Below are 15,689 nucleotides of genomic sequence, written 5' to 3'. Positions count from 1 at the left end.
AAAAAAATTACAAACATATATATAAGCACTTTACTATATCAAAATACTGAAATCTCGAGCCGAAAATGCAGTTGAGCGAAACTGCACTTGCTCAAATTCGGAATGTTGAATCCGCGGTTGTCGTGGCGTGCTACATGGGATTTACTGTGTTGGTAAAGAGTGGTGTGCTGTGGGATATGGTTTGGCTGTCATTGTGTGGGTATGTCTGGAGATTCAGGTAAGTGTTTTTTTTAAGGGTTTTGGGTAGGGGTTTGAGTGTATGTGAGTGTGTTGGGAAGTTTTAGGTGTAGGTAGGGAAGAGTGAGTGTATAACTGTTGAGAGTGGTGGTGTTTGTAAGTATGTGATGTGTGTTTGTGCAAGGGGAATATAGAGTATGTAGTGGTGGATTTAGTGTCACTGCCTTTTTAGTGTGACCTGGAAGTTAGTAGACATAAGTAGCGGGGGGTGGCACTATATGTAGGTTAGGTGTGTGTCTGTGTTGTGTATGTGCATGTTTTGTTGATTTGTTGTAGTGTGGGAAGGAAGGTGTGTGTATGTTTGTGCGGTGAAGGGTTTATTTAAAAGTCGCGATTTTGAATTTCGCGGTTTCGGTATTGTGACTATTCAGCTTTATAGTCTGGGGATACTACAATTCGAGATTTCAGTATTTCGAGATTATAAAGTGAAGATATATATATATATATATATATATATATATATATATATATATATATATACATACATACATATATAGTCCAAAAGTGGTGTTAAAATGTAGGAAACTTCAAGACATGATCCAATAAACATGTTTTTTTTTCAGTCTGTGGGAGTGGTTCTCCTTTAATTAAAGAATATTTTTTTTCCTCACAAGAAGAAACTGCAGATATTAAATTCCTTATACTTTCACAATTTGTCAGAACTAACATATGAGCCTGACAATTTAAAATTCTGAAAATGAAAGTTGCAGAAGTATACACTTTTTCCTCATGCCTATCAATTTTCCCTTCCTTATCACAAAGACTAGTATTGGAGCTAAGTACTTAGCAGCATTAGGATCAACTAAGGCTATAGCTGCTTGGTCAGGTTTGGGAATAATGAATAGTTAACACACACATCCTCCAAAGTAGACAGGACAGGAGGAATGGGTGTAGGTTCTAGAAAATCCTTCTATAACAATTCATAGTATTTTTTGAGGGACTAAGAAGCCTCAATGTTCTTCCACTGAAAACAGTGGCACATTATAACAATAGTCTTAGAGAAAGAGAATCCCCCACAGTGAGAATCAGGAACTGGACTGTCCTCAGAGTTTGAGTCAGACATCTGAGAAAAAAAAATCCTGTATCCATTCCTGCATTTTCCTGTTCAGATGCAGAATCTTGAATCTCTTCAGGAAAAGAGGAATCCTTCTTTCTTTCACCAGAGATTACTTTACAAGAAGGATCAATTGCCTGAATTACACCCTCAGCTAGACCCAGTATACTACTCCTATCCAAAGAAAATAAGGAGCAGGTACATGCTTGGTTTTCTGTTATTTTTTGATGGGAAAAATGGGACATTGTTACTAATGATAGCAGTTTCTTCCCCAGGGATGGGCACAACATTCTAAAATAACATGGAAACCTTCCCTGTTTCCTCTCTCAAGATCAACAACAGTGGCTCTTTCTTGTGCACTAAGGGGACCCCAACAGCTGCAGAGGACATGGCTACTCCCTCGTCCATAGTGGCTGTAAGTGCAACACCAAAGGGATCTGGGGTAAAAGATGAATGGTCTGAGTTAGAAAGAGTCACACACTTGCAGCTGACAAAAAATTGATAGCCTGCTGAGGTGGCAAAGGCTGTTTGCTTAATTGTTTTTTTTTTTTTTTTTGTGACTGGAAGAATGACAGATCATGGGACTGGTAGTCTGTTGCATGGTCAGTCTGAAAATGGTACCTCCTTCCTATGAAGACAAGTAGCAATTGCTGGTAAACACTACTAGTTCACAAAAGTTACTTTTTTGACATAAACACAGTAAAAAGCACTTTAAAACACCATGCCAGCCCCACAGAAGTAAAATAAACACAATTTCTCCGTAGTAAAAAATTTGTTCAATTAATTTACATCACTTTTAAACTGACAGAAACAATAAGTGCTCTGCTTAAAAGAATATTATAGCCTCAAGACATACCCTTAAACAACACTCAGCTTTGAAATAACTTTCCCGAAGAGGAAAGTAATGAAACATCAACAAAATTAAGAAAATGGATGTTTCCCCTCAAAGGGAACTTATCTGCCAAGCAAAGGAAAGCACAGGTTATCCATCTAGCCTTGAAAGCCTTAGAGGTGCATACTCTGTTGGGCTTTGCACCCCAATTTGTCTTTTAGTCAGCTCAGCTAAATTTGCCTGACAAGTGGGCTCATGGAAGGTGCCCTGAAGCTTTGGAAGCTGGCCAGCTGTTATATCCTTGGCAGGATATAATCCATATATCTAAGGCTACTGCAGCAGTGATCAATATGATGAACATCTGAAAGCTACACATATGCTTGCAGTTCACTGCTTTGTAAAAGTTGCTCCTGGTCAATTTACAAAGGCCATTCTAGCACAAATTCCATACTACATTCCGATAACAAAAATCTCTCAACTGCTTCAATATGCTTTAACTTTCACTTTGATTTGCACAGTCCAATAGCTTTTAGGGAAAATAGTATAATATCAAATAAGTACATGCCTGAGAGACATATACAAATATACATCTTTTACAATAACATATAAAATCAATAAAGAAAATATGGGAATTAGACAGCCACAGTGCCAAATGAAGTTGAATGCCACTATCCCCCCTGGATTAAATGAGAAATTAGCTATTATTCCTTTTTTTGAAGAAAAGAGCCTGTATTTTATAAGGAGGTTTGTTTTTTCTATTTGTTTATTTTAATATTTGATTATTTTTCTATTCGTCTATTTGTTTATTTTTTAATTCTTAGGAATTTTTATACTCAATTTATATTAATATATGAATATTTGGCACTGCTGGATTTTACTATTTGTTTTTCTATGATATTGTATTGTACCTTTAAAAACGGCACTGGATCCCTAATGATGTTATTAGAATGTTTCTGTCTAAGGAATGATTAACTTATGTTATTTGTTCTGATGAAGTCCCATTCTGCTTGTTCACTGGGACGAAAGCGCTTAACATTTGTGAATAAAGTGCCTTGTTTTTTTACAAAACAGCCTTGCAGTTCGATTTTGGTACGTTTACTTCATAACTACCGTGATTTGTCAGCTATTTCACCCCAAGATGGCTTTTTTTTCTTTATAAGTACTTATTTTAGAAGTTCGTGCTCACGCTGCTGTATCTTTTGCACATATAAAATCAACATAGCATATTTTTCCTAGAAAAGAGATATTTCTGTTTTTAATTTCATAAGAAAACACCAGTGATAGAATCCAAACACAAAACTGAAATTGTTAATATGGCAAAATACACAATATACATTTTTTGAGGAAAAACTTAAAACAAACAAAAAAAAAAACAGCACACTTAAATGGCTATTATAAAACAACTGGTGATACAAAGCAATAAAAGACCATTTTCTTAAATAAATTAAAAATATGGCCATTTTCTGTAACTGCATGAAGTAATACATCACATTTCTCAGAATAATGTGTCATGACTCACAGCTATAAAATGCACTCAGCTGTTGCTGGTTCCAACTATGAAAACATATACATAACTTTCTCTTTTCATAATGTGACTTACTGCAAATAAGCCTAAACAGGCAAAGGTAATAATCTGTAATCAAGAAAAATAAGAAGAACCATCATTTCTGATGCTATAGCAATCTAGTGAATGTTTTAAGCTATTACTGTACTCTGCATACTGTGAAGAAGTTGAGCACAGCACCACAATGAAAATAGAATAAAAAAGCAAAATGGCAGACTGGCAGTAAAGGCATACCAAACAAACCTCACTGGGCCTGCTTTAAAGGTTATATCTGTTCCTCTGAGATTTCACAACAACATTTTCAGGGGGTCCAGCTACAACACACACTCCTAAGATTGTAATTTAAACCTCATATCTACAAGTGCAGCAGACATCTGGATTTGACCAGACAGCTTTAGCCACATACAAACATGTCATTATAGCAATGACGACTTAGAATTAAGGAAAAAAAAAATATATATATATATATATATATATATATATATATATATATATATATATATATATATATATATATATATATATATATATATATGGGTCTACCTGATAACACTGACATGCCAAAGCACCGACAACAAAATAACCGACACGACAAAACCGTAAGTTCAAAAACACGAAACTTCACATGCCCGACAAACCACAATCCCGACAATCAACAAAACAAATACCTTTCCCAAAAAACACACACACAACACAAGCACACCAAAAACCTTACAAACCTTCACTAAACCTTACATACACAACTATCTATGCACTAACCTTAACCCTAACCCTAAGGTCCGTCACTATTGCACACTTACCTTACCCGCACCCTAACTCACTTAATCCGCCACTAACCCTTAGGTCTGTCACTATCACACACTTACCTTACCCGCACCCTAACCCTAACTCACTTAATCCACCCCTAAGCTTCAAGTCAGTCACTACTGCACACTTACCTTACCTGCACCCTAACCCTAACTCACTTAATCCGCCCCTAAACCTAAGGTCCGTCACTATCGCACACTTACCTGACCCACACCCTACCCTAACATCAGTCACTATCACACACTTACCTTACCTACACCCTGATCCTAACGTCTGTCCCTATTGCACACTTACCTTAACATGTCGGTGTTCTCAGAGTCGGGATTCTCAACTTTTGGTCTTCTCCGTTGTTGATCTTCCGTTGTCGGTGTTCTTGTTGTCAGCGTTGTGGACTTTCGGTGTTTTCAGGTAGACCCATACACACACACACACACACACACACACACACACACACACACACACACACACACATTTTTTTTCTTCCTGTGAAATATGTAGGAGTGCTGTATTTGTCAAAATAAGGACATAATGCACATATATTATCAGCATCAGTTCTAGCAGGCTTTTTTTTCAGAAGTTATATACCATTAGTTAGAAACTAAGCATAGTGCCACATTTTAACAACAAATCCCTATGAAACACTGCTATACATAAGAGCCAAATATGTTAGTTCCTTTTTTAATTTCTCCATATCTTTTCGTTTTCTAATTCTATGACAGGAATGGACCCCATATGCCTAAGTCAAAGTATGATTTAAGTTCAGGAAATCAGTATTGTTTCGCTCTTTGATGTCAGCCAAAAGTGCTCATCGCAGCACCCGCAATGTGCCCAGTAATAACTCCTTCTGCAATTCGTATGGAGTTACATGTATTGATAGCACATTTAAATAGGATTGTAGACTCTTTTTCAAAAGACCTGTTGTTCCTACTACTATTAGAACTATCTGGGTATCTTTCTTCCACATTGCTCTCGTTTCTCCTTGCAAATCCTGATATTTTATGACTTTGTGTCTCTCTGTACACAGGACACTGTAGTCACTGGGTGTTGCAAATTCAATGATCAATGCTACTTTTTGTCTTCTTTTCCTGGATCACTATATCTGGTTTTCTAGCATCTATCTTTTGAACTGTTGTCAATGGGCGATCCCATGTGATGTAGACCATCATTTTCTATGATGCTTTGTGGCTCATATTTCCAGTGTTTTGCAGCCACTTCAGTACCATAATGTTTGCACAATCCTCAGTGAAACAGTCTCGCCACATTACATCTCTCAGTATATAATCCTTCTGCCAATAGTATGTCGCAACTAGCAACGAGGTGTGCAACTGTTTCCAATTCTGTTTTACAAAACCTACATTTGTCTATTTCTCCCACATGTACAATGGACTTTGTAAACAAACGTGTACGTAGCCCACTGTCTTGGGCCGCCAATATTAACCTTTCATCTCTTGGTTTAAATTCACCTCTCCTTAACCATTTCTGCATTCATTCCTGATCAACAGGAGGTTCTTCCAGAAGTTTTCTACACTTGCAACTATATTTATGCTTTTTCCACATTTCTTGCCTTCTCATCTTGTCCTTCACCTTCTTTATTTTCTTTTGTTTTTTGGCACATTCAGTTGCTGCCTGATTTTTTATCTACTTCTGGTTTGATTTCCATTCGTGCTTGACGCCAATATGCTTCTGCTAGCCTAAGCAGGGAAGTCATCTTAGATTTGTTCTACTCATGTTTCAAAACTTTCACTACATTTGGGTCTTGTGAGGTCAGCAGATATGCGTGCAATCCCACAACTGCAAATCTATACATGTTATCAATTTCAAGGAGACCCATCCTTCCTTCAAAACAGGGAATATATAATCTTGGTATGCACTGATTATTAAATCATTTGGTGAGCATGAAGCATCCTTCTTGTTTTCCTGTCTAATCTATCCAGCACGTTTTGGATCCAGTCAGTCACTCCAAAACTAAGGACAGGAAGAGCAAATTGGTTTATAGCTTGGATTGTGTTCCTAGATGTCAACGCTATTTTCAGATTAATTTAAGTCTTCTGAAATTCTCCTACGTTTTATTCGCATTTGTTCATGGTTTATTGTTGATCCTTCATCAATTCCCACATATTTATACACTCAATTTTGATCAAGTTCTTTCATATCACATTCTTGTCCCATGATGCAGTTTTCCTGCTTTAAAGGTTGCTTTTGCACATTTATCAAGACCAAATGACATTCTTATATCATCTGAAAAAGTTTTGAAAACTTGCAGTTGTGCTTTCAGTTCCTCATCTGATGAGCTATACAGTTTCAAATCAGCGACAAAGAGAAGATGAGAAGTCTTTGCACTTTGTTTTCTAGGTGCCAAATTATAGTCATGACCTAAGCTGTTAAGTAGGCAGATTAATGGATTAAGGGCAAGGCAGAATAGTAGCTGTGACAGAGAGTCACCCTGGAATATCCCCCTTTGGATTTTTATCCCTGGAATAATTAGTTTTCCTTTATCATGGCTTAATTGCAAAGTGGTCTGCCACAGTTTCATGGTCACTGTAATGTAAACGATCAGTGTCAGGTGTATCTGATACATTTTTAAGCACTCTTATCCATGAATGTGGGATACTATCAAATGCTTTTTTGTAGTCAATCCAGGCCATACTCAAATTATTCCCCTTTTTACAGTTCTCTACTATGATTTTATTTAACAACAAATGATCTTTTGTTCCATATGACTTTCTTTTATTGCCCTTTTGTTCTGTTGTCATAATTGAGTTTTCTTCTAAATGACTATAATTCGGTCGGCATCAATTCCAGTGTATAGTTTGTACATCGTCAGAAGGCAAGTTCCAGTCTATAATTTTTAGGGTCATTTGCAGGTTCACTCTCAAGTAGGAGCATTGTTTTTCCTGTTAGCCAGGTTGGTGTCTGTTTGGGATGTGCATATAAATAATTCTTACTCATGGTTAAATCTTCATGCAAAGATGTTAATACTTTTAACCAGAAGTTAGGTACTGCATCTGGGCCTGGGGTTTTCCAAATTAAAGGCTTTTCTTAACTTTGTTTCAATCTCTCTGGTTGTTACTTCATCTCATTTCATGTCCTGTACCTTTAAAGTTCTTATTGTTTCGTTTGCTTCTTCTATCCAATTAGCATCTTTATGTTCCACAGGATCTTTATAGATACGTCTCCAGAATGTATCTAGGTCTTCTTTTTTTGATGGTCTTTCAATTCCTTTCACCTTATTTCCATTTCTCTATAAAACTTTTTTGGGTCATCAATAAATTGCTTATTTTGTACTTTTCCTTTATATTTGTCTATGTATCTTCTAAGTTTTTCCACCTGTGCTTAGATTTTTAGTTTATTTGCAATAATGCATGATAGATCCTGATCTGTCCTAATATTGCACTCTGCTTTTATCACATCTATCTTTGAGGATTTTTGCTGATTTGTTCCCTCTTCTATACTCTTCTAATAGTGACTCTTCTTGTCGTAGTTGCTGTATGGTTTTATCTATTCGATACTTCTATGATGGTATTTGATTTCTCCCCTTTCTCTCCTTCACTACCCTGTGTTCTTGTGGTAGAACGTTATCAGTTATTAATTTAGCTGCAAAGTAATATATCCTGTTTACTTTTGTTATATTGCATGAATCTCTATGGACAGTCCTAATTACTGTGTTCATTTGCTTTATCAAGCTTCTGACTTTGGGGTTTTACTGACCTTCTGCAGTCTATTTCTTTCATTGAAGTTAATATGTCTATCTCTTAAGTCAAGCAACTCTTCTTTTACCTCGGCTTCTTCTAAACCGAAGGTGGATATTTTTTGTTTTCCATTTCCTGCGGGCATTCTATAGAAAGTTCTAATACATCTTCCTGTGGCACATTCGCTTCAATTTCTTCCTGTGCCATCTATTGTTCTGTCATATGAGAAACTCACTGGCTTATCACGCCTCAACATTAACTGCGTTCGAGTTTTCAGTTTCCTGTTCCTTCCCTTGCTGTCCAGCTTCAAGTTGATGTTTATACTGGTTTTCTGTGGAAGGCTCCAAAATATCTTCATATGGCACCTGACCAATTGCTTCCCATTCCACTGTTTTCCCCTTAATTTGGAGTTCCATTTCTCTGTCCTGTTGTGGCACTTTCTGAATTAGATTTTTTACACCAAGTCCTTCACTTTGGAGGTACTTTGTGACCTCAGTTTCTAATTCTTTAATTTCTCCATTACTCATCTCCTTTTCCTCTTTGTCTTCTTATTTTTTGTATTGTAAAGTTTTTCCATGTCTGGAATCCTTTGCCTGTATTTCTCTTCAAATATATTTGGTGCTGCTCTTTCTGTATTGATTAGTTTTGCTTTCTCCTTTGCATAAATATTATACCATATTAAATATCTTCTTTCCCATCTCCATATTTCTTCTTCAGATGTCTTCTGATCTTCCTGTTTCTCCTTACTTTGGGGACTTGCTCCATCATGCTGTGACGTAACCTGTGTTAGACCTTCTACATCAAATCCTTCACTTTGCAGGTAATTCCATAATTTCAACTTCTATTTTTTAACTTCTACTTTACTAATCTTATTTCTACATTCCCTCTTTGTGATATTTTATTTATTGTGAAATTTTCCATATCTGGATGCTTTTCCCTGTATTTATCTTCGAATATCTTTCGGGCTGCCTTCTTTATGTTGATTAATTTGGCTTTTGTCTTTGCAAAAATGTTGCACCATATCAAATCTCTTTCTTTCCCATGTCCATATTTCTTTTTTACGCTTTTCAAAAATATCTAGGTTGTGTTATTTACATTTTCATACTTCTTCAGATGCTTCTTTTTCCAAACAGATCAAAGTTTCTTGATCTATATACTGTTTTTGAAAAATCTGTTGTATTAATGACCTTAAATTTTCATTTGAAGCTTCTGACAGTTTTTCTTGCCTGTAGGAAGTTCATAATAAAAAAAGTTCACTAAATTCTTAGAAGATCCATGCTTATGAGTTGCATCCAAAACTTACAATGATGCCCTGAATAGCTTACACCACTCAGGAAAGTATGGAATGAAAGGAGATTGGTATACAAACACATCACATGCACATCTAGGGACAACTCAAATTCAACAACTCATCTACTGCTTGTGTTTGGGAAGTGAGAAGAAATGGGAGCACCTTGAGAAACCCACATGAACACAGGCAGAACATGCAGGCTCCCAACAGTAGGTACCCTAGCCAATAACCAAATTGGAGAATGTCTTGTTATGAAGCAATAATGTCATTCACTGCAATACACGTGTACAAAATACACACATACTATCCCAGTGGACAATGCCTCTTCTGAAAAGGTACACATCCTCAGACTGTGAAGGAATCACACAGAAATAATAGAAACATTGTGCTGTGAAAGATACTGGCCTCACCAACAAACCATATCAATAAACACTCAGAAGAGATTATGTAACTGCCACTTGTTATATACATCACCTACCACTTTTTATAACTAAGGACATGTGTTAATTCTACTCTTACCTCATATGAAGAGACAGCTTTAGGGTGACTCTTGAGGGCATTAATTGCTTTAGAATACCCAAGTGCTCTCCACTTGTCTCCTTGATGTGTGTATGCATTAGCCAGCACCTCCAGCTTCTCAGTAATGTTTTGGTTAAGATTTTCCTTCTTACTGACAGAAGATCTGGCACAGACCCACTTCCCAGTTAAAGAAGGTACTAATGAGCTATGACTGGAATTTTCTGCCTTTTCAGCGTAGCATATTCCAAACAGGAGTGCTTCCAAGTCACTCTTGGAAACTCCAGTTTCTTCTGCATCACTGCCTTCACCTTCCATCACCTTTAAGAAACAAATGAACAGCAAACACATTTTAGGAAAGCAAATCTAGATAGGTAAAACACTGCACTACACTCATGCTTTCTTCTAAAGATTAAACAGAGATAAATTGATTCATTTTGAGATTTGCTTAAGTTATACTGCAATAGTTCTGTGCTTGCATTACTTAGTTAATAAAACATTTACTTATTTATTTATAACTACTTATCTAACTACTTGATAACCAGATAAGTGGATTGATCAACTGACCCTTTTCAGATATAACCTAAGCTCACAAAGGAGAAAAAGTAAAAGTACGAACAATTACAAAGAATAACTTCAGTTACAGACATAACATTAATAACCTAACATAAATATCACTTTGCAGTCAGACAGGTGAAAAGTTAACATAAAGGAACACTTCTCTACAAATTTGCAATGAAAACCACCATATAGCCAGCATTCATGCATAAATAAATACACACACACAATTCCTCTTTGGTTATTGCAGAATATTTTTCTTTTCAAAGTAGTATGATCATCATATGTTTTATCCCAAGCATGGGTCCCATCAAATTATGTATGGTATAATCCCAGGTACTCTCATTATGTGTAATATATAATTAGCAACCACAGGATGGGTAGGGCCAATTGATAATGAAATGGGATATATTTTCTGAGCACAAAAAGGGAAAATGACTAGCCTTAAAATGACCCGTAAGGACATCTAGACTAGTACTTGCCTCTGAATCTTGAGCATATCTAAACAATCCTACTGTGGAGTTGACTGGTAAGAAAAGTTTTATTTGAATTTGTATTTTATTTATTACTGTTTTTCACTGTTTGAAGGTCGGAAGATATAGCTTGCTAAAAAGATTTACTCAGATTCATATTTTGTTGTTTTACCTTTAATTTCAATGTTGGCTGTTAGAAAGGGATAGGTTTTAGACAGGCAAGCTCTAGCCACCTCAAGGGGCCTAAACAGCTATAAATTCACACAGAATGCAGGGGAAAATCCCGAGCATATCTAAACAATCCTACCTTGGTTTGTGATTTACTAATCTTTACTGTTAAAAAGAATTGCAACTGTGAGTGATAGTAAGCAGAAGCTACTGCACGATGTAAAGGAATTACAACTTTTGTCTGGCTTGCAGAACTGGTATGTCAGAACAACCTTACTGTACTTACTTCAGTATTTAGTTGTATACTGCTCGTTTGATTTTTTTTGTTATAAGCTGATTTAAGTTCTCTCTGAATTCTGTGGTTAGTGATTATTTTTTTCTTTTACAATATTTTATTAGCTTGAAGCTGAATATGGATTCCTTAAATAAGTATGCTATTAATTATTTGTTAATGCACAAATATAGGTTCATAGGTAGGTACTAGGCTATCGGCCAGAGGGCATAAGTAAGCCTAGCCAAAAGTGTCTTGGCCTTTGCCACCCATGTAGATTAAATTCCTGCCCCTCTATCGAGCAGAACCACAGACGTGATCCCAAGGGTGAAATTCCTATTACCCATTCACTCATCAAGGTTTTTCTTGAAGAGTGCTAATGATGAGGTCTGCTTGATGTAGATGGGAATTTTGTTCCAGAGCAGTGGAAGTCTCTGGGTCAAGAATCTCTCTCTCCAGCATGTCCTATTTATTGATGTGGTGAGGTTTAGGTCCCTAGAGCATGTAGCTCAGGGAAATTGGGATTTCTTTAAGTGGAGCATGTCCATCAATTCTGGGTTTGACATAGCTTTGTATGTCAGACAGAGATCTCCTCGGAGTAAGCGGTATGCAACCGAGTAGAGTTGGAGTATCTTGAGCCGGTCTGCATAGGGCAACTTTCTGAGGGCAGCAATCCTCTTGGTGAGGTACTTTTGGGGCCTCTCCAGTTGTTGTAGGTGTCTTGTGTGGTACATCCCAAACGGGGCATTGTACTCAATGAGAGGTCTGATAAGTGATGAGTAGAGGGGGACAATGACTTCCTTTTTTCTAAATGCGAACCCTTTTTTGATTAGGAAGGCCACGTAGAAAGGTTTTCTGACCACTGTGGCAATGTGATTATCAAAGGAGAGGTTACTATCCACTTGGGTTCCAAGGTCTCTTATCACACTTCCTGTATTAAGTGAACTTCTCCCTATTTGGTAATTCATGGGTACCGTGTTTTTACCAAAGGGGATGACAATGCACTTTTTGGCATTTAGCTTGAGGCCATGGTTTTGACACCAGGTTTCTGTCTCAGTGAAGCCCTTTTGCAGGATGTCGACGTCGGCAGGGGAATTGATTATGGCACCCAGCTTGCAGTCATCTGCAAACTTGGTTAGCCATAGATCCTCAGTGTTCACTTGCACTTCAGAGAAGTATATACCGAACAGGAGAGGTCCCAAGACTGAACCCTGGGGCACTCCACTTGTCACTGGTTTGGAGTCAGATCTGGAGTCTGCAACTCTCACTGTGTGGGTTCTGTCCGTGAGCCAGTTGGCCACCCATCTCGTGACATAAGGGTTTATGTTAAGGTTGGTGAGTATATCTAGGATTCCTGAATGGGGGATAGTATTGAAGGCTTTAGCGAGGCCAAGGTAGGCTGTGTGGACCACCTTGCCCTCGTCTATGGCCTTGGTAACTGTTTAAAAAAGTCTACCAGGTTTAGGAGACATGATTTACCCTTTACAAATACGAATTGGGTAGCATTCAAAGTTTAGAGGTTACCAATGTCTTTGTTTATGAGTTCCATGGTGATACGCTCCATGGCCTTGCAGACCAAGCTTGTCAGACTAATAGGTCGATAGTTCCCAGGGTCTGTGGTGGCTCCTCCTTTGTGTAGTGGGATAACTGTTGCTGTGTGCCATTCAGTAGGCACATAGCCTGTGGTGAGGCTGTGAATGAACATGGAGTTTAGGTGGGGGGCTAGTTCATTTTGGAGTTCGTGTAAGACGCATCCTGGGATGTCGTCCGGTTCCATGGACGCTGTGTTTTTGGCTTTAGAGAGTGCCATTTTTTACCTGTGTGTTTGTGAAAAAACAAGGCTCTACAATCATTTGGTATAGTTAAAGGCCCTTTGGGGGGGTGAGAGGGGAGTAAAGTTAGCACTGAACCTATCTGCCAAGATTTTGTCAATATCATTTGGCTCTGTATATTTTGTGCCATTCTGCTGTAGCTCAGCACAGATCTGGGTGTTGCCATGGAGATTCTTGACATAGCTAAAGAATGCCTTGTTGTTGTCTTTGGACTCCATTGCAATTTTTCTTTCAAAATTTGCTTTGGAGGATTTTATGAGGGATCTTAGTTTCTTACTGAGGCCCGTCAGGGAGCTCCTCCATTCATGGGTTTTTACTCTCTTTTGCAACAGTTTCTTCCTTCTGTTGTAGAGTTTGTTAATGGCAGGGGACCACCAGATTGGCTTCCTTTTTTTGGAGGACAGCATCTTGTGTTTGTTAGGGATAGCACGATCCATGTCCTCATGCAGGTGCTTGTAGAGTGCATTTGTGTAGGATTCAGCAGTCGCGACTGTATTATCCATCTGCAGGGGTGTCGCGAATCTAGCCACCTCTGTTTTGAGTAGCATGAAGTTCGCTTTGGAGAAATTTTTTATGATGGTTTCCTTGTGTGGGGGTGGGGTCGGGATGTGGATATCTAGGGTGATTAGTTTATGGTCTGATCTAACCAGCGAGGAGTTGATCTCGGGCATTGAGCACCGGTCACCTATGTTGGTAATGACCAGGTCCAGAATACTGTTGCTCCTGGTGGGGGTGTTGACAAGTTGATCCAGGGCATTAAGAGTTTATAAATTCCAGGAATTGTTGAGCAAGGGGATTAGTACAAGAGTAGTTTTCCCAGTTTATGTTAGGGTAATTGAAATCACCCATTAGGGTATTTGGTTGGATCCTCATCTTTTCCAATATCTCCAGGAACAAGGAGTGTGGTTCCTGGGTCATGGTGGCGGATCTATACGAAACTACAATTTGGAATGCATTTTTGCCCACAGTTAATTGCACTTGGATGATCTCAGAGGCATTGTGTTGTGCAACTAGCCTGGAGGTGTGGCTATTCTTGATGAATATGGACACACCTCCGCCCTTAGTGTTTCGGTCTGGGTTTTGTGGCTGAAACGTGTGGTATGAATTATAGCCTAGTAGTGTTAGGGTGCTCTCGGGAGCCTTGAACCAGGTCTCAGTCACTGCACAGATATCGATGTTCCCCATTTTGAGGAGTGCCTCGAGTGAGTGCATTTTGAGGTTTAGACTTCTAGCATTGCCCTCAGTTTTCTGTCACTTGTATTTCTTATGGTGGCGAGTTCGTCTTTTGAGCCTTGTCTACAAAAGGCACTATGGGAGCGACAAGAGCCTTGGCCAATATCCCAAATCCTAGGGGTGACAGGTGCAGGCCATCTTTGGCAAAGCATTGTGGCTTGTCAAGCATGTCATCCCAAGCAGATAGATACTGGATCCCCTTTGAATTACACCAGAAGCTTAGCCAATTGTTGATGTTGATCATTTTATCCTTGTATTGTGGTATCATTCTTGGTGAAGGCATGTGGCTACTCAGGGCTAGGGTCATATCTGCCTGGGCTACAAGATCGGAGAACTCTTCCATGTCTCTCTGCATGTAGTCCAGGGAGGTACATCTCAGGTCATTCACAACAACATGGACAATGACAGAGTCATATTTGTACTTGCTTTGTAGTGACCTGAGTGCATGCGTTATGTGGCGGATTCTGGCACCCGACAAGCAGCTGACAGTAACCTTCTCTTTGTCCAGCCTGGTGAGTGGGACGTCATTGTGCCTGGCTATAGAGTCATCTATGACTAGTGTGTTGGGTATGTTGTTTTGCCTTATGGGCTGTGGTTGTGTGGCACACGGAGTTTGTGGGCTATGTGTTTTTTGGGATGTGTTAGTGGGAGGAGGTTGCTTGTGTCTGCTTTGGAGGTCTCTGTTGCCTAGGCAGATTTAGATTTTTATTCAGAGCCTCCGTATATGTCTTGGTGTTTCTATGTGTGGGTTTTGGAGGTGTTGGTTTAGTAGGACTATAGGAAGTGAGTGGGGTGCTGTGAGTTTTTACCTTCTCCTCTTGACTGTGTTGTTCCAGTCTTGGAGAGAGCTTGTACAATGTAGTAAATGCTATGCATATTTAAAGGTAACAGCTTATAATTCTGGTGATCTGTGCTCCTCATGTCAAAAGTTGAATGATTTGCTTACTACTGTTAGAAGTAAATTTAGAGTTAATGATGATGATTGCACTTGTGCAACTGGCATGGTTTGGAGAACTGTTTCATATATTAATGACTGGACTGGTGAAATAAATAATGTTAGGCAAAGAACAAATAGAAAACACTTTTAGGAAACGATGTATCTATTGTCTGCAAAGATCATTCAACCCCTAAGAAACAAGACAATGCCTCTGACAACTTTGGAAT

The 15,689-nt window shown here is 38.4% G+C and overlaps 1 protein-coding gene across 5 annotated transcripts in view; it reads right to left on the bottom strand.

The window, feature by feature from the left end:
• Window positions 1-15,689, bottom strand: part of POLL (DNA polymerase lambda) — an 884,755-nt gene that overhangs the window by 429,469 nt on the left and 439,597 nt on the right. For all 5 annotated transcript variants that reach the window (XM_044056348.1, XM_044056347.1, XM_044056349.1 and 2 more), the window contains one exon: window positions 9,994-10,311. In XM_044056348.1, coding sequence (XP_043912283.1) covers window positions 9,994-10,311 — 318 coding nt within the window. The remainder of the gene's footprint in view (window positions 1-9,993; window positions 10,312-15,689) is intronic.

This window comes from Protopterus annectens, chromosome 14.part0, assembly GCF_019279795.1.
Source record: "Protopterus annectens isolate FY-2018-M chromosome 14.part0, PAN1.0, whole genome shotgun sequence".
NCBI classification, from domain to species: Eukaryota; Metazoa; Chordata; order Ceratodontiformes; family Protopteridae; genus Protopterus; species Protopterus annectens.
Note: the sequence above shows the minus strand (reverse complement) of the source record. Positions and strands in the feature narration are given on the sequence as shown.